Genomic DNA, 24,873 nt, shown 5'->3' on the forward strand with positions numbered 1-24,873 from the left:
TTGCATGCAAAACAGTGCCATGAAATTAAACAGACAATATTGAATCGTAAAGCAAACATGTACATTACTGAAACAAATTCCTTTATGCTTAGAATCTTGACCAAACTTTGATTTATTTAAATAAGAGCCCAAACCTTCATGATAACGCAATGTATAAATTACAAATATTGCCCCTTAAGTCTGCATTTATATATGAGGGTGAGCAAGAAAAAAAGGGAACAAAAGCACTCTACTCCTTGGGGAAGGGATGAGGAGCATGAAAGAATTCAGAAAAAAAGTGATAACTTCAGACCACAAAGTAGTCAAATGTGTTGTCTAAAAGAACTACCTTTTGACTTCCGGGTGCGGCGATGACCAGCTAGGTTGCACGTTTCGGCAGCTCTCGTTGGAACGGACTTTTGGGCTCTTACTAGGAGCCCCAACGGCAATTTAAACGGCAAAAACACCGTGCGGTAAACCAGAAGGGAATCCCCCCGGACACGCATGGAAAAGGGAGAGGATAGCAGCCGGATTGCGGAGGATCCTCTGGAGCAACGGCAAGGAAGGGAAGGTCAAAGCAAGATGGCGTCGGAAGGTGGCCGTTTGTTATGGGGCCCGGAGCAGCAAGAGTTCCTGCGGCGCTGTGTGGAAGAGCTGAAGAAGGAGTTGAAGAAGGAGCTGTTGGCCCCGATATTGCAGGCGATTGAAGGACTAAAGGAGGAGCAGAGGACCCAAGAGCTGGAGCTTCGGGTCGTGAAGGCAAAGACTGCTGAAAACGAAGATGAAATACAGGGCCTGGTGGTGAAGGCAGAAACGCACGAGGCACAGCACAAAAGGTGTGAGGAGGTTGGAAGCACTGGAGAATAACTCGAGGAGGAAGAATTTAAGAATCCTGGGTCTTCCCGAAGGCGCAGAAGGGGCGGACGTCGGGACATGTGAGCACGATGCTTCACTCGCTAATGGGATCGGAGGTCCCGACGGGCCCTTTGGAGGTGGAGGGAGCTTATCGAGTTCTGGCGCGAAGACCAAAGGTCACTGTTATTTATATTGTTTTATTGTTGTAAAAAGGAAAACATTGTTTTGTTTGGCCGAAAAATTTGAATAAAATATATTTTTAAAAAAAATAACTACCTTTATTATCGGAATAAATAACAAAAGTTTGATAATAACAGCAGAACAGTAATAGTAATAACCATGAAAGCAAGAGCACGAGTAAAAACAGGTCTTGCTTGCAGGTCACCCACTTGCAGACTGAAAAATCCTTTCTTGTTCAAAACCCTCAACAGGCGCTAGAGACAATTACATAGGAGAAAGGCTTACAAGAACATTATTAAATTACACTAACATTTCTTCCCCCTCCCCACCATCAATTCTAGTCCCCCAAAAGTAACACAAAAGTAATGTCTTAACTATTCAACAGGAGCTTAGCGATTGCGCTGCAACCTACACAATACCACTGGTAAATCCTGTAACAGTTGATCCGGAATCGTTGGTGAAGAGGTAATCTGAACATGAACATTCCTCTTCCACTCCCCCAGCAGTCAACTGGCAAACCTGGAAACACAGGTACCACTTCCTGGTGAATGGCACATCAGCATTACTTCTGCCATATTATCTGTAACGATTGCTGACTCAAACATTTCCTGACGCTCGAGGTCATAACGTAAACAAATATAGTTTTGGTGTCTGTGAACAACTCTTCAGTGTTGCAGCCTCACTGCCCAAGATACTGGACCACTCGGTTTAAAATGATTCCCGGTAACCACCCCTGTTACTACCAACATTCCTAATGTAAAGCTGGTCATTTGGTTTGAACTGCCTCTGTTTGGCATGGTGGTTGTGTCCTCCTTCTGCTTCTCTAGTCTCCTGCACACTTTTGCTCAGATCTGGATGAAGCAGATCCAGATGAGACTTTGGACTTCTACCGAACACAATTCAGCTGGAGCGCACCCAGATGTGGATTGTGGCGTGATACAATACTGGAATAAAAAGCTCGAGCTTTGTACTCCCTTGCCTTTCTCTTCAATCCCTCGTACAGAGTTTGAGCAGCTCACGCCACCAAATCATCCAAAACCAGATGAAACAGCACAATACACACATGGCATATACCATTTTTTAGTATGAATTATCAAAATAATTCATTTGTAAATGCAGTGCTTTATCCGAAACAAGCAAATCAGGGAACTACAGGCCGGTACCAGAGCCTTACTTCAGTGGTAGGGAAATTACTGGAGAGAATTCTTCGAGACAGGATCTACTCCCATTTGGAAGCAAATGGACGTATTAGTGAGAGGCAGCATGGTTTTGTGAAGGGGAGGTCGTGTCTCACTAACTTGATAAGAGTTTTTCGAGGAGGTCACAAAGATGATTGATGCAGGTAGGGCAGTGGATGTTGTCTATATGGACTTCAGTAAGGTCTTTGACAAGGTCCCTCATGGTAGACTAGTACAAAAGGTGAAGTCACACGGGATCAGGGGTGAGCTGGCAAGGTGGATACAGAACTGGCTAGGTCATAGAAGGCAGAGAGTAGCAATGGAAGGATGCTTTTCTACTTGGAGGGCTGTGAGACCAGTGGTGTTCCGCAGGGATCAGTGCTGGGACCTTTGCTGTTTGTAGTATATATAAATGATGGAGGAAAATGTAACTGGTCTGATTAGTAAGTTTGCAGACGACACAAAGGTTGGTGGAATTGCGGATAGCGATGAGGACTGTCAGAGGATACAGCAGGATTTAGATTGTTTGGAGACTTGGGTGGAGAGATGGCAGATGGAGTTTAATCCGGACAAATGTGAGGTAATGCATTTTAGAAGGTCTAATGCAGGTAGGGAATATACAGTGAATGGTAGAATCTTCAAGAGTATTGAAAGTCAGAGAGATCTAGGAGTACAGGTCCACAGGTCACTGAAAGGGGCAACACAGGTGGAGAAGGTAGTCAAGAAGGCATACGGCATGCTTGCCTTCATTGGCCGGGGCATTGAGTATAAGAATTGGCAAGTCATGGTTGCAGCTGTATAGAACCTTAGTTAGGCCACACTTGGAGTATAGTGTTCAATTCTGGTCGCCACACTACCAGGAGGATGTGGAGGCTTTAGAGAAGGTGCAGAAGAGATTTACCAGAATGTGGCCTGGTATGGAGGGCATTAGCTACGAGGAGCGGTTGAATAAACTCAGTTTGTTCTCACTGGAACGACGGAGGTTGAGGGGCGACCTGATAGAGGTCTACAAAATTATGAGGCGCATAGACAGAGTGGATAGTCAGAAGCTTTTCCCCAGGGTAGAGGGGTCAATTACTAGGGGGCATAGGTTTAAGGTGAGAGGGGCAAGGTTTAGAGTAGATGTACGAGGCAAGTTTTTTTTACACAGAGGGTAGTGGGTGCCTGGAACTCGCTACCGGAGGAGGTGGTGGAAGCAGGGACGATAGTGACATTTAAGGGGCATCTTGACAAATACATGAATATGATGGGAATAGAGGGATACGGACCCAGGAAGTGTAGAAGATTGTAGTTTAGTCGGGCAGCATGGTCGGCACGAGCTTGAAGGGCCGAAGGGCCTGTTCCTGTGCTGTACATTTCTTTGTTCTTTGTAACACTACTACTCAATTTCCCATCAAACAAGAAATAAACATACAGCTCTCAATCCATCTTAAAAATCAGCAGGGCATATTGTAATACTTGCTTTACAGAACAGATGCTGGCTCTAGTTCGACCACCTTCAGACTCTGGCTGAACGTCTTGAAATAGCTGCTTCATTGGGTTGTTTCAGCCTCTTCCTCGTCCTCAGACAAGACTGCTCTGCTTTTAATATTATTACTTTCTTTTTAAAAAACTGTACTACTGGGAAGGTAACTGCCTTTTACTTGTGGTATTAAAAAACACAAGGGTTGCCAGATCAGACTTGACTTCCAAAAGTCTTTCTCCAAAAAAACATCTCTCTTAGCCACACCCAGTACTGGCATTATTTCCCCAAGCTAAAAAAACAAATTAATTTTCCAGCAACTGGAAGCACATCCCCAGGCAGACCACTATGCATTGCCCAGTCTGTAAAACACATTCCTTTGTCAATTTCACCTTCTGGCTGCTAAGCCCACCCAGGCCCTGCCGAACAGAATTCTTAAAAATAAAATGGCCATCGCAGCTAAACACATTCTAACCCCAGATTTAAATTTAAATTAAAAAAAATTTTTTTTATAAAGAGTACCCAATTAATTTTTTCCAATTAAGGGGCAATTTAGCGTGGCCAATCCACCTACCCTGCACAACTTCTGGGGTGTTGGAGGCGAAACCCACGCAAACACGGGGAGAATGTGCAAACTCCTCCACACGGACAGTGACCCAGAGCCGGTATCGAACCTGGGACCTTGGCGCCATGAGGCCGCAGTGCTAACCCCAGGTTTTTAAACCTTTAAATTGCCCAATACATTTATAATCCAATTTTCCTAAAATCTTTCCACTATCCAGGAAACGCATTACAAGTTCCTCATCTAGGCTCCCTTTGCCAATCCGATTTTTCAGAGATGGAGATTAATATCCCCCATGATTATCAGTGCCTTTCTGACAAGCTCCTTTTATTACTTCCATAATATTCTATCCTACTACGTGGTTACGGTTAGCACCACTCCCCAAGTGACTTTATGCCGTTACTATTTCACTACATTACAACAAAGTCTCGATCTCAAAAGCACAAATTAGACTCTTAATCGGCATTGTCATGAAAGGCACTATATGAATGCGCAATTTGACTGCCAGCCTAAATTTCCTATGAAGTACGATAATCTCTTCAATTCGGAAATCCTTCTTCCTATCCAAAGGCCACTCATGCTCTGTGAGGCGACCAAGTGTATAAAATCCATGTACAAATGCCACCACTAACATTATCACCATCAATGCAGTCACACAAGTTAAAAGCTGCATTTTCTTTCTCTACCGCTTACTCTGTTAACAATGAGTCATTGCTAACTTGTGATCATAGAAACTAACACATTTAGTTGCCGCTACCGCCGACGCGGTACACCACGAGTCCGGTGGTGGCGGCGACATTGAAGATCTGGGGGCAGTGGAGGTGCCATAGGGCTGTGGTGAGGGCCTCAATTTGGTCCCGATACGGGATAATCATAGGTTTGTGCCGGGCAGGATGGATGGGGGGGTTCCTCAATTGGCATCGGGCAGGAATTAAAAGGATGGGGGACCTGTTCATAGATGGGACTTTTGCTAGTCTGGGGGCGAAATTTGGGCTGCCTCCCGGAAACCCTTTTAGATATGTGCAAGTGAGGGCGTTTCTGAGACGGCAGGTGAGGGAATTTCCGCTACTTCCAGCACGAAGGATTCAGGACAGGGTGATTTCTGGTGTATGGGTTGGAGAAGGCAAGGTCTCGGCGATTTATCAGGAGTTGCAGGAAGCGGAAGAGGCCTCGGTGGAGGAGTTGAAGGGCAAGTGGGAGAAGGAGCTGGATGAGGGTCTGGGGGCTGATGCCCTGGGCAGGGTCAATTTCTTCTCCTCTTGCGCCAGGCTCAGTCTAATACAGTTCAAAGTAGTACATAGGGCACATATGACAGGAGCGAGGATGAGCAGGTTTTATGGGGTGGAGGACAGATGTGAGAGATGTTCGGGGAGCCCAGCAAACCACGCCCATATGTTCTGGACGTGCCCGGCGCTGGAGGGGTTCTGGAGGGACTTTGCGAGGGCTATGTCCAAAGTTGTGAACACCCGGGTTAAGCAGAGATGGGGATAGCACTATTTGTGGTTTCGGACGAGCCGGGAGTGCAGGAGCCGAAAGAGGCCAGAGTTCTGGCCTTTGCGTCCCTGGTAGCCCAGCGGAGGATCGTACTAATGTGGAGAGATGCAAAGCCCCCGAGCGTGGAAGCTTGGATCAATGACATGGCAGGGTTTATTAAGTTGGAGAGGATAAAGTTTGCCTTGCGAGGGTCTGTGCAGGGGTTCTCCAGGTGGTGGCAACCGTTCCTAGACTTTCTCGCGGAACGCTAGGTGGAGGTCGAAACAGCAGCAACCCGGGGGGGGGGTTATGTTTTTGTTAAAAGGGGGCGTTTTCCCCACTTTTCTATTTGGTGGTGAAACGGGGTTAATGTATCCTTGTTTGATTTCCTATGTACAATTTTGTTTTTTTTCTTTCTTTCTTTCTGGAGTGTTTGGTTGAAAATTGTTGAACATTTTGAATAAACATTTAGAAAAAAAAAAACTAACATTTAGAACAGAAAACAAGCCATAACATCTTATGCAACACATATGGATATATATTAATTGGTTTCTTACTCTCATCTTAAACAATGGAGTAACATTCACAATTTTCCAGTTCAACGACACCAATTACTGAATGAAGAGAGCATTGGAAAATTATGACACTGCATCTGCAATTTTTTCACATTTACTTTTATTTAATCTGGGCAAAAACCACCATGTCCTGGAGATTTGACTATTATGTTTCCATAAGATTTTAGACCGTTAAAAAATATATTTATTAAGTTTTACATAATAAAACAACCAATGAAAACGCAAGAGTGCAAAAAATGACAAGCAAATATGAAACACAATTAACTTGAACCCTATAACGAACCCCCCGACCAACAGCCGACAGTGTCTAGATAGATCCTTAAAAATGGAAATAAATGGTCGAACCACTCCACTGAGCCCCTAATGGTGAATTTGATTTTCCCTAAGTGTAGGGATGACATTAAGTTGCCCAACCAGGCAGAAGCACTGGACGGAACCCAGCAATATTCACCTCTGCGCTATATGAAGCAAAGGCAACAATGTCCCCCTCTATCCCAGAGTGAAACACCGGTGAATCGGAAATCCTAAATATGGCCACCAGCAGACATGGGCTTAAACCACCAAGATTATCTCTGACATAGTGCTAAAAAAGGAAGCCCAGAATCTGGTGAGTTTGGGGAAGGGCCAAAACATAGGTGTATGGTTAGCTGGGGTGATCATATCTTCCTCAACATTTAGGAAAAAACTCACATCCTTGCCTTGGTCAATTGCATCCTTTGTAACACCTTAGGCTCAACTAGGCACATGAGGACGTGGAGTTGACTTTGTAATGAGCCTTCCTCCAAGCTTCAAGTATTGGATCCAGCTCACTTTCCAATCTCACCCTCACCCCGTTTAACGGAGGGATCCGACAAGAGAATATGGGCAGCTGGCTCTCTAAAACTGGTAAATATCCCCGCCACAAACAGGTCACCAAAATGCTCAAGTTCCTCCCCTTTCCAAGATTAAAATGTTGGGTCCAATCCAGAAGGTAAGAAAAGATAATTGTTGCAAAGAGGGGCCAGTGAAGACAGGGAAAGGAGCTTAAAATGTTGTCAAACCCGTTTCCAAATCCTGAGATGGGACCACCACTGGGTCTGGGGAAAATCCAGCTTTGACAAAGGGTCACCTGGACTCGAAACGTTGGCTCTTTTCTCTCCCTACAGATGCTACCAGGCCTGCTGAGATTTTCCAGCATTTTCTCTTTTGGTTGCAGACAGGGGAATAATGTGCAACCTCCAGACTGACAGTGACCCGGGGCCGGGATTGAGCCCGGGTCCTCGGTGCCGTGAGGCAGCAGTGCTAACCACCGTGCCGTGCCGCCCTAAATATTCCCATCCTACCCTATCAAATGCTTTTCAGCATTCAAGAGATACCACCTCAGGTTCTGGTACAGGGGAGAGGGAAAGAATATTTAAAAAGCAACGTATATTGGTTGATAAATGTTGGCCCTTCACAAAGCCGGTTTGATGCTCCGAAATTATATGTGGGAGGCAAGGCTCCAACTGGGGCGCCAGAACCGTAGCAAGCAGCTCAATGCTCGTTCTAAAAGCGAGATGGGTCGGTATGAACCACACTCAGTTGGATCCTTGTCCCTCGTAACGAGCAAGGAAATAGAGGCCAGAGTGAGGGTTGGAGACAATGAACCCCAAGATAGGGAGTAATAATAATATAGCAACCATTGGGGTCAGCTATAATCGGAGAACTGTAGAATTGAACTTTAATTAAAATTACCGTACCTCTGGCCCTGCCAATGAAACTGAAATGAAAAACCTGCCCAGCCCAACCCTTGCGTAACCTGGTCTGATCCCCAATACACAAGTGAGTTTCCTGCAAGAAAACAATATTGGGAGTTTCGGTCTTAAAGATTAGCGAATCCCCTCAACCGTTTTACCGGGCCATTCAAACACCGAACATTCCAGATAACCAAGCAGATTAGAGGTCTCCCACCGCCCCTTAATCCGGAGTCAGCCATTTCAGACAGAAACTAAACAATGGGACACTGAAAAGATAAAGCAAAAAGATCCACCCAAGATGGACACCAAGACAAGTCAGGTGACTCGGCAAAGTGAAACCAGCACAGTCGGCAATCTAACACAAAATCCCACCCCATCACCCCAAAAATGCCATACTGAAACAGTGATAAACAATAACTTATCCTAAAGCCTACAATTAACAAAACAAAATTAAGCACAAGCTCCAAGCTCATTTTTAAAAACTATTGTAATGAGCTGCAGAAAACTCTCTAAAACCACTTCCGTTAACTAACACCCTTGTTACCAGGGAGACTCCCAACTGGAAAATAAAACCTTATTGAACTGCGACATACTAGTGTCTAAGTGTTGTGCCAAATGACGACAATGGAAACAGAAAGGGAACAATAGATTGATGTAATAAACAAATAGCTGGGGACGCTCAAATCTAACCAAAGGCATCAAGAGCACAAACCCAAAGAACGAACATGAAAAGACATAAAATACAAAGTGCCGGCCACAGAGCCATAAAACAGATTAAACAGCACAAACTTGTGCCTTTGAATAAAGGAAACCACATCTCCCGACATGTCAAAAAAGTGTTTTTTTCCCCTCCCAAACGTTATTTGGAGGCGAGCTGGATTGACCATACCGAACTCAATTCTTGTATAAAACAGATCTTGTATAAAACAGATTTCAGTCCATTAAAAGCAGCTCCTTTCTTTGCTAGCCTAATGGAGTGGCTTTCCGAGATCATGAAGTTCCCTTGCCCATTGAAGAAATTGTTCTTTTCCTTTAAAACTATGAAACCTTACAATCACCGCACGGGGGGGGGGGGGGGGGGGGGGGGGATGTAAATACACCCTCATCCACCATCTTGTGGAACATGTCAGAGAAATGTTCAGTAGTGGTGTAGCCCCTTGGCATCTTCCCCTCGCATCGCGACACTGGAAGTCCACATTTTTTAGACCTAATACAAGTTTCTCTCCACAATTTTAGGTTCCATTGTACTACTTGCATTTCCCCCCCCCCCCCACTGGGAAAACGGATGCAAAATGCTCATTTACAAGTCCAGTTTCCTTATTAATGCCTGCACACATCTAGAATGGGCCTAACATTTCCTGTACTTCCATTTTAATATACTTCCAAAAGCCCCTTAATATCACTTGTAGAGAACAGCAACATTCTAATTTATTACTGTCTTGCATTCTTTTGCTGTTTTTTTAATAGCTTTCCAATTTGCAATATTTCCACTTTTCCATACAGTTTGCAAACATTTTATCTTGATATTGTCCCTTGCCTGATTTTTCAAGCATGATGGATTAACCATACAAGAATTTCTGCATTTTAGAAATAGTTTTGCACCCAATACTTATGAATAAAGTATCCATTAAAAATTCAGCTCAGTTTACCGCGTCGATTTACTTCGGACTCAGATTTGTCACACTAAAACCATGGTTTTGTCTCTCCTTTCTCCCTCTTAAACCCAATATCAAATTCAATTATATTGCAGTTACTATTTGTAAAACATAGAACATACAGTGCAGAAGGGGGCCATTCAGCCCATCGAGTCTGCACCGACCCACTTAAGCCCTCACTTCCACCCTATCCCCTCACTTCCACCCTATCCCCTAACCCAATAACTCCTAACCTTTTTGGACACGAAGGGCAATTTAGCATGGCCAATCCACCTACCCTGCACGTCTTTAGACTGTGGGAGGAAGCCGGAGCACCCAGAGGAAACCGGAGAAAACACGCAGACACGGGGAGAACATGCAGACTCCGCAAAGTGAGTGACCCAGCAGGGAATCGAACCTGGGACCCTGGTGCTGTGAAGCCACGGTGCTAACCACTATGCTACCGTGCTGCCCTTCTGCTACGATTCCAATAGATGTTGTAAAAAAATCAGAAGTGGAGGAACAGTCACAGGGCCGCTAATTAGTTAAGAACCAGGAAAAGACATATTAAACATTGGAAAAAATGGATTAGAATACACTCCTTTACACTCTTCCACCCCACCCACATAACACGGATGTGAAAGTACATTTAAAGCTAGTGGTCTCATTAACTCAAAAGTCCCGGACTTCCGGTGGTGGCGTTGGAGTGACTTGTCGCACATTTGATGGTTTCTGCTCAAGGTGGAATTGTTTGGGCCTTGTTACCGCTTGGGGGTGGGGGGTGGTTTGCTGGTAAAAAGTTAGGGTTCACCCGAGGTGGCAACCGTCCGTCAACTTCTTTTCGGGAAATTAATCGGGGGGGGGGATTAAACCCACCTAAAACTACACCTTATTTCTAATGTTTACTCGTCTGCATAAATTCCATAAAACTACTTTTGCTTGGACTTCCGGTGACGGTGGGCGGGAGGCAGCCGCACAATGAGGGCTCGCATTCGGGAACGACATTTTCAGGCTTTTAAGCCCGGTCGCAGGGTCCACGGAGGCGGCAAAAGCAGGGAGAAGGCACAGTGAAGGCACAGTAAAGGAAAACGTCGCGGGTGAGCAAAAAACGTGTTACAAAACAGCTGATGGTCCGTCGGGGAGTGGAAAGGTCACCGCAGGATCACCAAGGAAAATGGAGGCTGGAGCACCAGGGGAGGCTGCATTGCTTATGGCTGAAGAAATAACGAAGGTGATGGCTGCAGAATTCGAAAGGCAGTTTACAAAATACATGGAGACAATGAGGAAGGAGATGAGGGAGGTTGAGTGTGCTGGTGGAGGAGGCGATTTCCCCGGTGACGACGGCGGTGGCGAGCGGGGAGTGGCGGAGGAGCGGGAGCACGGGGAGGCGCTGAAGGAAATGGAGGAGACATTATTGCAGCACGGTGACCAACTTACCTTGATGGGGAAGGAGAGGCGGAAGGTGATGGAGATTAACAAGGATCTGCGAGGAAAAATGGAAGACCTGGAAAACAGATCCAGGCGACAGAATTTGAGGATTGTGGGGCTGCCCGAAGGAGTTGAAGGACGAGGCTGACTGAGTATTTTGCGCCATGCTGGCGAAAATATTGGGGGAGGGGGAGGATCCTCCCGATATGAACTGGATCGGGCTCATCGGTCGTGGAGCCTGTACCAAAGGCGAGTGAGCCGCCAAAGGTAGTGACTCTGTGCTTCGGTAGGTACAGTGTGAAGGAGAAGGTCCTGTGCTGGGCCAAGCAGAAGTGGGCGGTGCAGTGGGCTGGAGCTGGTATACATGTATACCAGGACTTTACGGTGGAGCTGCCTTCAACCGGGTGAAGAGGGCACTGTACATTAGCAAGGTGCAGTGTGGCATTGTATATCCAGCGAAGCCGAGGTGACTTACAAGCTCAAGGACTTTTATTTTGGAACGGCGGACGCAACGGAGGAGTTTGCGAAGGCAGAAGGACTGTGGCAGGACAAGAAATGGCCATGTGCCAATGTAACCTCACGACTGTTTTTTCTTTTTGTTTCACTGCGTGCGTGTATGGGCTAAAGGAGATAATGTTGTATATATTTGGACAAGGGAAGTGAATGGACTTTCACTCGAAATGAGGGCTCTTTGTGGTGTTGATGGATATGCGGGGTGTGTGTGCTAAAAAGGGGATTTCTGGGCTTTCCTAGGGCCGGGCAAGGGGAAAGGGACCCGGACGGGGGCCTCCACGCTGGCCGGTTTAAGCCTGCCAGTAAACGGGAGTGAGGTTGGGGGGTGGGGGCTGCAGCCATCGGAGCCTGGCAGAACAGGGTCTAGCTGGGGTGGAAAGTTAGGGGAAGGAACCAAGGTTGGGGGGAGGAGTTTTACAAGAGGCAGTGGACGGGAGGAGTTGGAAAGGGGGGGGGGGGGGAAAAGAGAGAGAATGGACTCTAAAGGTTTATGGTGACCATGGGCGGTCCCGGATTCCTTTTTCTTTTTCTCCTTTGTTTTTTGTTTCCACCATGGGATGGTTTGTTTTATTGGATGCATATATTGACAGGTGGGCCGTTGTTTGGGGTGGTGGGAGGATGGGATCGTTGTTATTGTTAAGGGGATTGATTTTGTATTTGTTACCGTTTACGGTCTGTGGGTGGGGTGTAAATTTAAGGAAAAATGTGAAAATGGAGAATAAAAACATTAAAAACAAACTACTTTTGCTTTTTTATCAGTTTCCTTAACAGTAGAATATTTAACTTTGCTTTGCTACTCATCCCTAAATCTTTACAAAACTGTCCCAAACATATTTTAAAAATGTTTCCTTTATTACTTGGTCCTCGCAACCTGTGAATTTCTGGCTCTTGTAACTAGTTGGGGGGGGGGTTAAACCGGAGGAGGCACTGGAGAACCCCCTCCCCCCATGCCAGGTACAATTGCCCAGGAAATACAAACTTCCACTGGGCAATTGCAACCATCCTAAAGTACAATCTGAATTGCCAACCTAGGATGGTTCCAACCTTCCTGACCATCTTACTCCTGGCTAACTATAGTACTAGTGCCACCCCCCCTCCCCCACAGGCCTCCCATGATTCCCCCCCAACCACCTGATACCTGGCCTCCATCCAAGGAGACTCTAACCACTGTCACCAACAACCCCCCCCCCCCCCCCCCACACACACACACACAAACTGACCACTAGAACCCACACCATCTTACCTGCTTATTTCACAAAACTGCTTTTCCCTGGCTTCTCAGAGTTGCTGGACCTTTGAACTTCTTTATCTCAAACTCTCCAGCCCTCAACTTAAGCCCTCAGGGACACACTGCCCTACACGGTTCTCACTTGGCCTGAGTCGGAAGATTGGATGAGGAAGGTGCAGCTGGATTTCCAGGTAAGTAATCAGTAGTTGAGTGGCAATCCCTCTGATTGTTTATTATTTTTGCTCCTTGCTTCCTTGATTACATATTTATGCATCTATCTTCATCACAACCCACGCATTACTATTAGATTGTCGGCAGAACAACTTTTATTACAGTTTTGTACTTTCTTTGTCTTTAACTGCCTGTTCACCTTTCTCAAAAATCCCTTTTCTCAACACTTACATCAATATTGCTACCCCTCCAATTTCACCCTCCTTTCTAAAGATCAGTTGCGTGCAATATTTTCCTATAACTATGCTCAGATTATAGCCAGATCAGTTTAAGTAGAATATGTGCTTATAATTCACTTATTTACACTGCGCACATTCCAATACAGAGCCCTATCTGGTTAAGTGTCTAGACTCTTCCCATAGGTTTTTTAAAATCTTTTTCACGGGATGGCAAGGCCAGCACTTGTTGCCCATCTCTACATGCCCCAGAGGTGGTGGTGAGCTGCATTCCTGAACACTGCATCCATCTGGTGCTGGCACACACAGTGCTGTTCAGAAGGGAGTTCCAGGATTTGAATCCAGCGACAGTAAAGGAAGTGAGAGATCCTTCCAACATGGTGTGGCTTAGAGGCGATTGCGCCCTGTCCTTCTAGGTGGTAGAGATCATGGCTTTGGATGGTGCTGTCAAAGGAGGCTTGGCAGTGCATCATGCACATGGAACATACAGTTACCGCTGTGATTCAGTAGTGGAGGAAATGAGCCTATAATCATGTTAAGGATGCCAAGCAAGGGGCTGCTTTGTCCCAGGAGTACCGATATTTTAAAAATAAATTTAAGAGTACCCAATTCATTTTTTTTCCAATTAAGGAGCAATTTAGCGTGGCCAATCCACCTACCCGGCACATCTTTGGGTTGTGGGGGCGAAACCCATGCAAACATGGGGAGAATGTGCAAACTCCACAAGGACAGTGACCCAGAGCCGGGATCGAACCTGGGACCTCAGCGCCGTGAGGCAGCAATGCTAACCATTGCACCACCGTGCTGCCCTAGTACTGACATTCGCGAATGTTGGGATTCACATTCATCCAGGCAAGTGGGGAGAATTCCATCGCAGTTCCGATTGTACAGTGTTTGCCCATTCCTGGATGGATTTGAGAGAGTTGCTCGTATCAAAATTCCCAACCTCTGATCTGTTCTTTTAGCAACATTATATGACCAGTTCAGTTTCTGGTCAATGGTAACCCCCCAGGATGTTGACGGTGGGGAATTCAATAATGGTAATCCCACTGACTGTCATGGGGAGATGGTCATCGACCATTGTCTGGTACTTGAGTGACACAAATGTCACTTAAAAGCACAAATCCAAATGTAGTCCAGATCTTGCTACATATAAGCATGGACTACTTCAGTACGAGGGATTGTGAAAGGCACTGCTCATGCTCAATGGCCAAGATCATTCCTACTGCCCCAAATTTCGATCCCATATGTACAGCCTTCTCTGGTCCCAGAATCTGGAGCCATTCCCTCAACACCATCCTTCCAGTTGAGCAATGTCAAAGCTTGCATTTATCTTTACATTCCAGAGTGTTACCTAAAGTTCACTACCCTGATGATTCAGCTCCTGAATCTAGCATTTTGCTCTTCAAACCCACTCAGAAAGCTGTACCGACTCCTATTTATATCACTGGTTCCCGCATGAACCACAGCCTCAGTCCATGAGCCATGGCCTCAAACTGCTCACACACTATCATTTCAATACCTTTCATATTAGCTTTGTAATATCTTGAACCTAGTACGAGGAAAGCAACATGCCATTTAGGCCTTTTTTTCTTTTATAAATTTAAAGTACCCAATTTTTTTTCCAATTAAGGGGAAAATTAGCGTGGCCAATCCACATATCTGGCACATCTTTGGGTTTGTGGCAGTGAGACCCAAGCAGACACGGGGAGAATGTGCAAACTCCACACGGAGTGTGACCCGGGATCAAACCTCAGGTCCTTGGCGCTGTGAGACAGCAGCGCTCATCAATGCGCCACCATTCCGCCCTCATTTAGGCCTTAAAGAAACTATGCATCCCACCTAACCCTCTTAAATAGGAGCCCGTCATGAATATAGATGGCTTTTAATGGAGTGTTGGAATTAAGACTGATGTTTAGTTTAGAGTCTTGTTCATAAGCTAACTATTTATAGTGCGAAATACAGCTCCCTTGTCCTGGCAGTGGACCAGTGGATTTGCTTGCATGGGTCACATGGATACAAGGGCTACATTTAATACAGGACAGAAGTTGGCTGACAGACATAGGTCAATCTGAACAAAATGAACACCAGGATGAACCAAAAGAGATTCCTAGAAGTTCATTTCATCAACTACCGAACCAGAAACAGCGAAATGTGCAAACTCCCACAGGGACAGTGACCCGGGGCCGGGATCGAACCCGGGTCCCCTGCGCCATGAGGCAGCAGTGCTAACCGCTGTGCCACCCATAGGTAGTTTTAACTACAGCTCAGAAGCCTCAGTTTTCAACTGCAATGGTGCAAGAATTGAGAGAAATCAGTGTATGCTCAGAGATAATTTTAAATGTATTAATTAGTAGATCCCCTGTGGAGGATTCACTGTTTTCTAACCATGCTGCAGTGCAATGCAACATTAATGTTTCATCAGGGAAATTGAATAGATCAAATAATGATTTTAATAACATTGAACTGCAGAGGATTAACTTTTTTATTTGGAGAGGCCGGGGGGAGTGGGGGGGGGGGGATTTTGAATTTTAAGCACCATAAAAGGAATGGGGAAAGGATACTTCGCTCCAGGAGTGACTCCACGCAGAAATAGGGATATGGTCTATTAGAACAAACTTTATTACTAACACAGATTTACGTTTTTATTACTAACACAGTATTACTAACTTCAACATACCAGGAATAACTTTCAATTACCAGTTACACAATTATCTCCACTCGAGCAAACCCATCTCGGGTCAAAATCCACTTTTAAATTCAGTTGGCCAAACCAAGATTACTTGCCAAACATTGGATAGAGATCCTTTTTAGACTGCTTGGAGAGAGACCTGGCAGAATAATGCAGAATTTCTGGCTATATTCTTCAGAAACTGCTTCTCAGCTTTCCTTCCAACCAAAAACTAAACCTGAAATGAAATTCAACACCTGACTCCTCCGATTAACTTCATCATCTTACTAAACTGAACACAATGTCTCTAATTATGTTCCCGCCCAGGCAACTCTCTTATGTTGCTTTAATTGCACCTTTGTCTCCAAAAGCCTAGCTGTCTTTCAAACCAGGATTTTTAAAAAACCTGACTGCAGCAGTCACATACTATGCCAAGCTTTTAACCCGCACTGCACCAAATACATATAATACAAAATAATTGAAATCCCTACATTTACCAGACCCCTCCTGGAACCATAATAGATGTCCTCACTTTCCACCTCACTAGTCCCCGTATTGAAAGAATCATTCTCCTCCATTTATGCCACCTCCGGCACAATGTCACCACCAAACATTTTCCCCCTCCCGGTTAGCATTCCAAAGGGGCTGTTTCTCTCTTCAGCCCCCCAGCACCCCCCCCCCCCCCCCCCCCCCCCCAATAACAACCTCGTCAACTCCTCTATCACGCCAACATATCTTATTCCCTTCCCATGGCACCTTCCCACACAATCACAGGAGTTGTAACACCTGGCCCTTTACATCCACTCTTCTCACCGCCCAAGGCACTAAACACTTCTTACAGGTGAGGCATCAATTTACATGTACTTCTTTCAATTTAGTCTACTGTCTTTGCTGCTCAGTTTCAAAAAGGAGTCATATTGGACATTCTAAATTCTCCCTCTGTGTACCTGAACAGGTGCCGGAATGTGGCGACTAGCGGCTTTTCACAGTAACCTCATTGCAGTGTTAATGTAAGCCTACTTGTAACACTAATAAAGATGATAAAAATGCACAAAAGTCACAAAATACATTTTTGCTCTAACTGAAACATGATATTTGTATGTAGTCCACGCTATCCAAATATAACATTTGTATATAGTCTGTGTTACCTGTGCAGGATCATTTATATCAATTTCAGCAGCTGGATCATTTCCTGGAGTACCATCATTATCAAAACGTTCATTTGAGGATGCCAGCTCTTGACGTAGTTTAATAAAATTCCCCGAAGAGATTACATCTTTAGGCAAGTGATTCTGAATGTGATCTTTGAACCTGAAAAACAGTAGAATCATTCATACTTCATGTAGTATCACACATTAAGGAGCCTTTTATTACCAGACAAGAGAGTTAGGAAAGAAAATTCCAGTTTATAATACAAAATATTGGGATACACTATTGGAATTTTCCTACCCTGAAGATTCAGTTTATTGAGAATTTCACATTTAATCCTTTGTTGACTGTAGTAGAATTTCTGCACAAAAATAAAAATAAACTATTACAATTTTTAATTTACTATGAATATGGAGAATTTAAAAAATATTCCATGGTTCAGCACAATTTTTGAATTTAATTTTGTATTGATTTTTGCAGAAGTTATTGGTCAGGAAACAGGGTATTGTAAAAGTTGAAACTGGTATTAAGTATGGAACAATTAGACACTCAACTGCCCAATAAAATGCAACAGTGTCTGCTGCAATAAAATTCCTAACATTGATAAATTACAATGTATAGATATTATCCAAGATGGAATCTGAGCCAACTTACTTGACATAAACACAAGCTTTCTCACGCTATACTTAAATTTTCTTTTCATTTCTAATTCTTTTTGTATTTTGTAGGATCAATTTCGATTTTTATTCCTCAAATTATTTTCCAACAGCAAGAAAAGAATTGAACCACAAACATAAATGTGAAAAAGTTGTTTTCCATTTTAATTCTTCTAGCTTACCTTTGGAAATGATGATTGTAAAGCTGTGTTGGAATACCAATAACCCGATCATAAATTGTCGTCACCTCTTCCAGATTTCCTTTGTCATTTTCCCAGTTGATGTAAGCTTCCCAAAGTCTATCTGAGCGGAAATCAGTCCCTGCAGCCAACACAGCATGCTCAAATACACTGTAGAAATATGGGAAAAAAAGGTCAGTTTGACTGAATTTGTCAGCATAATGATTATAAAATTTTAATTGCAAATTGCATTCTGTGCAATTAATTGCATGATCTTTTGCTCTAGTTTTATGAATTACACCAGAGAAGCAGGCTTTACCCACGATCCAGACTCAATCACTAAGGGTTTCTGTTAACTGTGGTGATTTACATGCCTTTTAAGAGGCTCTAAAAGCTAAGGTTGAAGGACACGAATCGGCATATTTTGAAATTTGAAAGAAATCTTGTTAAAAGAACAAATGAGCGGATACACGCCAATCCAACATGAAAATTGTTTTACATATTATTAGAAAAGTCACTTACAGTAACTGAAAATCATTTTTTGGTGATACAATGCTCTGATTTAAAAGGCTTATTGTTAAGCTGTATCACCAGATCTTTCCTGACGCAAAGTTGCTATTGTGGTCATGTTCAAATATATACACATGTTACTTTGTGATTGGTGCAATTTATATTTGAGCGACAGTGCTCTGTGTGCAAAATCTTGGGACTTTCTGCTAATTCCATGACCGGTCCTGCCACCGTGGGGTCCTCCAGAGGGGGATGCGCATACAACGGGAAACCTCATTGACAGCCATGCAACTGGAAGATTCATCATTGGTCAATGGCTGCCTGCCTCTGCTGCTGTGAAACATGTTGTGGAGAGCGTGGAAAGTCCTGCCCTATAGATGCATAAAATCTTTTTAAAAGAGCATTTCTGGTCTTTAATTAAACCATCTCTTATGAGACAGTATAAAATCTCAAGAAGTCAAACGACTGACAATTGTAGGACAATTTTAGTGTTGGTGCAGACTCGATGGGCTGAATGGCCTCCTTCTTCACTATAGGAATTCTATGATGATAGGTTTTAATAGCCAGCGAGTATTTAGGTGCAGCTCGAATACAAGGCTTCAAGTATGGTGTATCAGCATGTGTATTTGGGAAAGGGGAGATGGGGGTTGGTGAAGGAAGCAGAGATAGCCCATTGACAGTTTGGCCAACTATATAATGACAGTCTGATGTAAATATATGCAAGTGTATTTTATCACTGGTATATCATTAAGCACGTTAATAAATGTTCTTATAACTCAAGAGCGCTGTTGTGATGCTCTAGTTTTTGAAGACTGAATTGTAAATTTATGGATTCCTAAGTAACCTAGCTAAAAACAGTTAGCAAACAGATTTGCTATGCATACTCGTAGACAACTTATTGAAAGCCAACCTAGATTTCAAGGCAAGAATAAGCATTCTTTCAGTATGGGGAGTGATTGTGATCTAATACTCCAGAGTTAAAAGTATGCACATGAAGGTCAGACAAGGTACCAAAGGAGAAAAGTATAAACAAGAGGTGGAGAAAAAGCAGAGGCAATGGTGACATGTTCTTGAACTGGTGATAAAAGGGACACTGCAAGTAATGTAAATATGGATGTAATAGATCAAGCCATAACTCTGTATGGAGTAATTTTTACTAATTCTTTCTGCATGACAAAGTTATGACATGGAGGATATTTAGAAGTTATAGAGAATAGGGCTGCATGGTGGTGCAGTGGTTAGCACTACTGTCTCACGGTACTGAGGACCTAGGTTCAATCCCAGCCACTGTCCACGTGGAGTTTGTACATAATCCTAGTGTCTGCGTGAGTCTCACCCCACAACACAAAAAGATGTGCAAAGTAGGTGAATTGGCCATGCTAAATGACCCCTTTTTGGAAAAAACAGAATTGGGTACCCTTAATTTATTTTAAAAAATAAATTGTAGAGAATGCAGAAAATAAGCATGGAGCTGAATGATGTATAGGTCAGCGTCCGGAAGTGGCAACAGCCAACTTGAAAAATTGTGGGGTAAAACCTTGAAGCAGTTAAGGCAAATAAGCTGAACATTGTGGTCATGATGTGCAGAACAGTGGAAGCTCAAATGTCATGCAAATGTCCATGGAACCCTTTTTGGTACAAACCAAGAGGACAGCAACAAGAATATATCAGCTCGACATTTGATGCCCTATCCTAAGCAAAATGTGAGTTCCTCACAAATGAACTCTGAGAGGAGCTTGAACATAGTTACTTTGCAGGAAACCCACCTCACAGACCACTTTTTAAAAAAAAACATGTCTATTCAAAGTTTTTCCAATAATTTTTATAAAACACTCCAAAAAGGAAAGAAAATATACAAAATAAAAATAAAAAGGGCAATACGCCAACAAACAAAGCAACTTAATCCTCTAACCCTTAAACGATTTAACAAATTAAGAAAAAAATGGGGCAAACGCCCCTTACATAAACCAAAGAAAACCCGCCACCCCCCCCCGGTTGCTGCTGCTACTGACCCACCTAATGTTTCGTGAGAAAGTCAAGGAACGGTTGCCACCGCCTGGAGAACCCCTGCACAGACCCTCGCAAGGCAAACTTTATCTTCTCCAACCTGAGAAACCCCACCATGTCATTGATCCAAGCCTCCATGCTTGGGGGCTTCGCGTCCCTCCACATTAGTAAGATCCTTCTCCGGGCTGCCAAAGAGGCAAAGGCCAGAACTTCGGCCTCTTTCGGTTCCTGCACTCCCGGCTCGTCTGACACCCCAAATATTGCTATCCCCCAGCTCGGTTTTACCCGAGTATCCAAGACCTTGGACATAGCCTTTGCGAAGCCCCTCCAAAACCCCGCAAGCGCCGGACAAGCCCAGAACTGGGGCAGCACGGTAGCATTGTGGATAGCACAATTGCTTCACAGCTCCAGGGTCCCAGGTTCGATTCCGGCTTGGGTCACTGTCTGTGCGGAGTCTGCACATCCTCCCAGTGTGTGCGTGGGTTTCCTCCGGGTGCTCCGGTTTCCTCCCACAGTCCAAAGATGTGGTTAGGTGGATTGGCCATGATAAATTGCCTTTAGTGTCCAAAATTGCCCTTAGTGTTGGGTGGGGTTGCTGGGTTATGGGGATAGGGTGGAGGTGTTGTCCTTGGGTAGGGTGCTCTTTCCAAGAGCCGGTGCAGACTCGATGGGCCGAATAGCCTCCTTCTGCACTGTAAATTCTATGATAATCTATAATTCTATGATATGGGCGTGATTTGGTGGGCTCCCTGAACATCTCACACACCTGTCCTCTACCTCAAAAAACTTGCACATCCTCGCCCCCGTCATATGCGCCCTGTGCACCACTTTAAACTGGATAAGGCTGAGGCTGGCCCAAGATGAGGAGGAATTGACCCGGCCCAGGGCGTCAGCCCACAGGCCCTCATCCAGCTCTTCCACCGAGGCTTCCTCCACCTCCTGTAACTCCTGGTATATTGCCGAACCCTTACCCTCTCCGACCCACACGCCCAAAATCACCCTGTCCTGTATCCTCCGGGCAGGCAGCAGCAGGAATTCCTCTACCTGCCTCCTCACAAACACCCTAACCTGCATATACCTGAAGGCATTTCCCAGGGGTAACCCAAATTTCTCCTCCAGCGCCCTCAGACTGGCAAAAGTCCCATCAATGAATAAGTCCCCCATCCTTTTAATTCCCACCTGATGCCAACTTAGGAATCCGCCATCCATCCTGCCCGTTGCAAACCTATGGTTGTTCCGTATCGGGGACCACATTGAGGCCCCCACCTCCCCCCTGTGCCGCCTCCACTGCCCCCAGATCCTCAATGTCGCCACCACCACCGGGCTCGTGGTGTACTGCGTCGACGATAGCGGCAACGGTGCCGTCACCAGTGCCCCCAGGCTAGTACCTACACATGACGCCGCCTCTAGTCTTTTCCACACCGCCCCCTCTCCCTCCATTACCCATTTCCGAATCATTGCCACATTAGCTACCCAGTAATAGCTACACAAATTCGGTAGCGCTAGGCCCCCCCCCCACCATTCCCGACTGCGCTCCAAGAACAGTCTCTTACCCCCGGGGTCTTACTTGCCAATACAAACCCCATAATGCTCTTGCTCACTCGCTTGAAAAAGTCCTAAGGGATGAGAATAGGCAGGCACTGGAACACGAACAAGAACCTAGGGAGGACTGTCATCTTAACGGACTGCACCCTGCCCGTCAGGGAGAGTGGCAACACGTCCCATCTCTCAAAGTCCTCCTCCATCTGGTCCACCAACCGCGCCAAGGTGAGCTTATGCAGGACCCCCCCCAACTCTTGGCCACCTGGATACCCAAATACCAGAAACTCCTCTCCACCCTCTTGAGCGGCAGCTCCTCCAGCCTCTTCTCCTGACCCCTCGCATGCACCACAAAGAGCTCGTTCTTCCCAACATTGAGCTTGTATCTCGAGAAGTCTCCAAACTCCCCAAGGGTCTGCATGACCTCTGCCATCCCCTCCACTGGATCTGCGATACACAAAAGCAGGTCATCCACATAGAATGAGACCCGATGCTCCTCCCCTCCCCGGACCAAACCCCTCCAGTTTCTAGACCCCCTTAGTGCCATGGCCAGCGACTCAATTGCCAGGGCAAACAGCAGGGGGGACAGGGGGCACCCCTGTCCCGTCCCACGGTACAGTCTGAAGTACTTTGACCTCAGCCGTTTGTTGATATGCTTGCCACCAGGGCCTGGTACAACAATTTGACCCACCCTATGAACCCCTCCCCAAACCCAAACCTGCCCAGCACTTCCCACAGGTACTCCCACTCCACCCGATCAAAGGCCTTCTCCGCGTCCATTGCCACCACCACTTCCACCTCCCCCCCCCCCCCCCTCCGAGGGCATCATGATCACATTCAGGAGCCTCTGCACATTTGCATTCAATTGCCTGCCCTTCACAAACTCAGTCTGGTCCTCGTGTATCACTCCCGGGACACAATCCTCAATCCTAGCGGCCAGGATCTTCGCCAGCAACTTAGCGTCCATATTGAGGAGCGAAATCGGCCTATACGAGCCATTCTGCAGTGGGTCCTTCTCCCGCTTGAGGATAAATTAGATCAGTGCCCGCGACATCATCGAGGAAAGAATCCCATCTTCCTTCGCCAATTGAAGGTTCTCACCAGCAACGGACCCAACAGTTCCACAAACTCCCTATAGAACTCGACTGGAAACCCATCCGGCCCCGGGACCCTGTCCCTCCTCCACCCTCGGGAACCTCAATTGGTCCAGGAACCGCCGCATCCCCATCCCCCCCCCCCCCCCCCCGGGCGGTTCGGACTTGTACAGGTTCCCGTAGAAATCCCTAAAGACCTCATTTATTTTGGCTGGACTCCGCATCGTGTTCCCCCCTCTGTCCCGGATTCCTCCAATTTCCCTAGCCACCTCCTTCCTACTTAGCTGATGCGCCAGCATCCGACTCGTCTTCTCCCCATACTCGTACGCTGCCCCCTGCACCTTCCTCCACTGGGCCTCAGCTTTGCCCGTAGTCAGCAAATCAAACTCCGTTTGGAGGCTCTGGCGCTCCTTCAGCAGCCCCTCTTCAGGGGATTCCGCGTATCTCCTATCCAACCTCAGTATCTCCCCCACCAGTCTCTCCATCCTCTCCCTCTTCTCACTAGGAGCCCTGATTGAGATTAGCTCTCCCCTGACCACCGCCTCCCAGACCACACTCACCGGTACCTCCCCTTTATCATTGGCCTCTATGTACCTTTGAATGCACTCTCGGACCCGCCCACAGACCTCCTCATCCGCCAGCAGTCCCACATCCATGCGCTACAGCGGGCGCTGACCCCTCTCCTCCCCCAACTCCAGCTCCACCCAGTGCGGGGCGTGGTCCGGAATCTTGGGATCAACGCCCTACTCACCACGAAGAAGTCTATCCGTGAATAGGCCTTGTGCACATGGGAAAAGGAGAACTCTCTCGCCGCTGGCCTGGCAAACCTCCACAGGTCCACTCCCCCTACAATCCATAAACCACCTCAGAACCTTGGCCGTAGCTAGCCTCCTGCCCGACCTCGACCTAGATCGATCCAGTGCCGGGTCCAGTACCGTATTAAAGTTCCCCCCCCCCATTATCAGGTTCCATGCCTCCAGATCCAGGATCCGGCTCAGCATGCACTTCATGAACCCCGCATCTCCCCAATTCGGGGCATATACATTCACCAGCACCACCCGGGCACCCTGCAGCCTACCACTCACCATCACATAACTGCCCCCTTTATTCGCCACAAATCTCACCGCTGCGAAAGTCGCCCGCTTGCTCACCAGGATTGCGACCCCCCTGTTCTTCATATCCAGCCCAGAGTGAAAGACCTGCCCCACCCATCCCTTCCTCAGCCTGATCTGATCCGCCACCCTCAGGTGCATCTCCTGCAACATAGCGACGTCTGCTTTCAGTCCCTTCAAGTGCGCAAACACCCGGGCACTCTTGACCGGCCCATTCAGGCCTCTCACGTTCCACGTGATCAGCCGGATCAGGGGACTACCCGCCCCCCACCCTCCTTTCTTAGGCCAGCCACGTGCCCACGCCTCCCGCACTCTCCAGCCCCCCAGACGAGGGCTCCCCGCCCCGACTCTCCCTCCAGCTCCCCCTCAGTCAGTGTAGCAGCAACCCAGATCCCCCCCCCACCCCCCCAGCCAGGCAATTGCTAAGCCCCCCTGCACCCCCGTAAGTCAGCCGACTCCTGCTGACCCCGGCCGCTCCCCCGCTTGAATTCCCCCTCAAAATCTGCCCCCCCCCCCAACCCCACTCCCCCTACAAACCAGTGCGAGCTCCCGTCCGGTACCGCCCCCCGCGTCGGGCCATGTCCCCCCCCACCGTTGCGCAGGAAAAAGCCCGCGTTCCCTGCCTGGGCCGGGACGGCCCCGCCCCCGTGGCGCAGCTCCTTTCTCCTGCAGCCTCTCCCTGATCCCCAAAGGCCCAGGGCCTCCGGCCCCCATTCCCCCCTTCAAACGCGGGGAACAGCCCCTCCCAAATCAATACACATACCCAG

General features: G+C 46.5%; 1 protein-coding gene across 9 annotated transcripts in view; it reads right to left on the reverse strand.

Annotated features, from left to right (window-relative positions):
- Nucleotides 1–24,873, reverse strand: part of prpf39 (PRP39 pre-mRNA processing factor 39 homolog (yeast)) — a 75,047-nt gene that overhangs the window by 27,776 nt on the left and 22,398 nt on the right. For all 9 annotated transcript variants that reach the window (XR_011938292.1, XR_011938305.1, XR_011938294.1 and 6 more), the window contains 2 exons: nt 17,848–18,015; nt 17,009–17,171 (listed from right to left, as the gene is read on the reverse strand). Coding sequence is in view for 5 of the 9 variants with exons in the window: in XM_072491310.1 (XP_072347411.1) it covers nt 17,009–17,171; nt 17,848–18,015 (331 nt within the window). In the remaining 4 variants the exon portion in view is untranslated. The remainder of the gene's footprint in view (nt 1–17,008; nt 17,172–17,847; nt 18,016–24,873) is intronic.

The sequence above is a fragment of the Scyliorhinus torazame genome, chromosome 2 (assembly GCF_047496885.1).
Source record: "Scyliorhinus torazame isolate Kashiwa2021f chromosome 2, sScyTor2.1, whole genome shotgun sequence".
NCBI classification, from domain to species: Eukaryota; Metazoa; Chordata; class Chondrichthyes; order Carcharhiniformes; family Scyliorhinidae; genus Scyliorhinus; species Scyliorhinus torazame.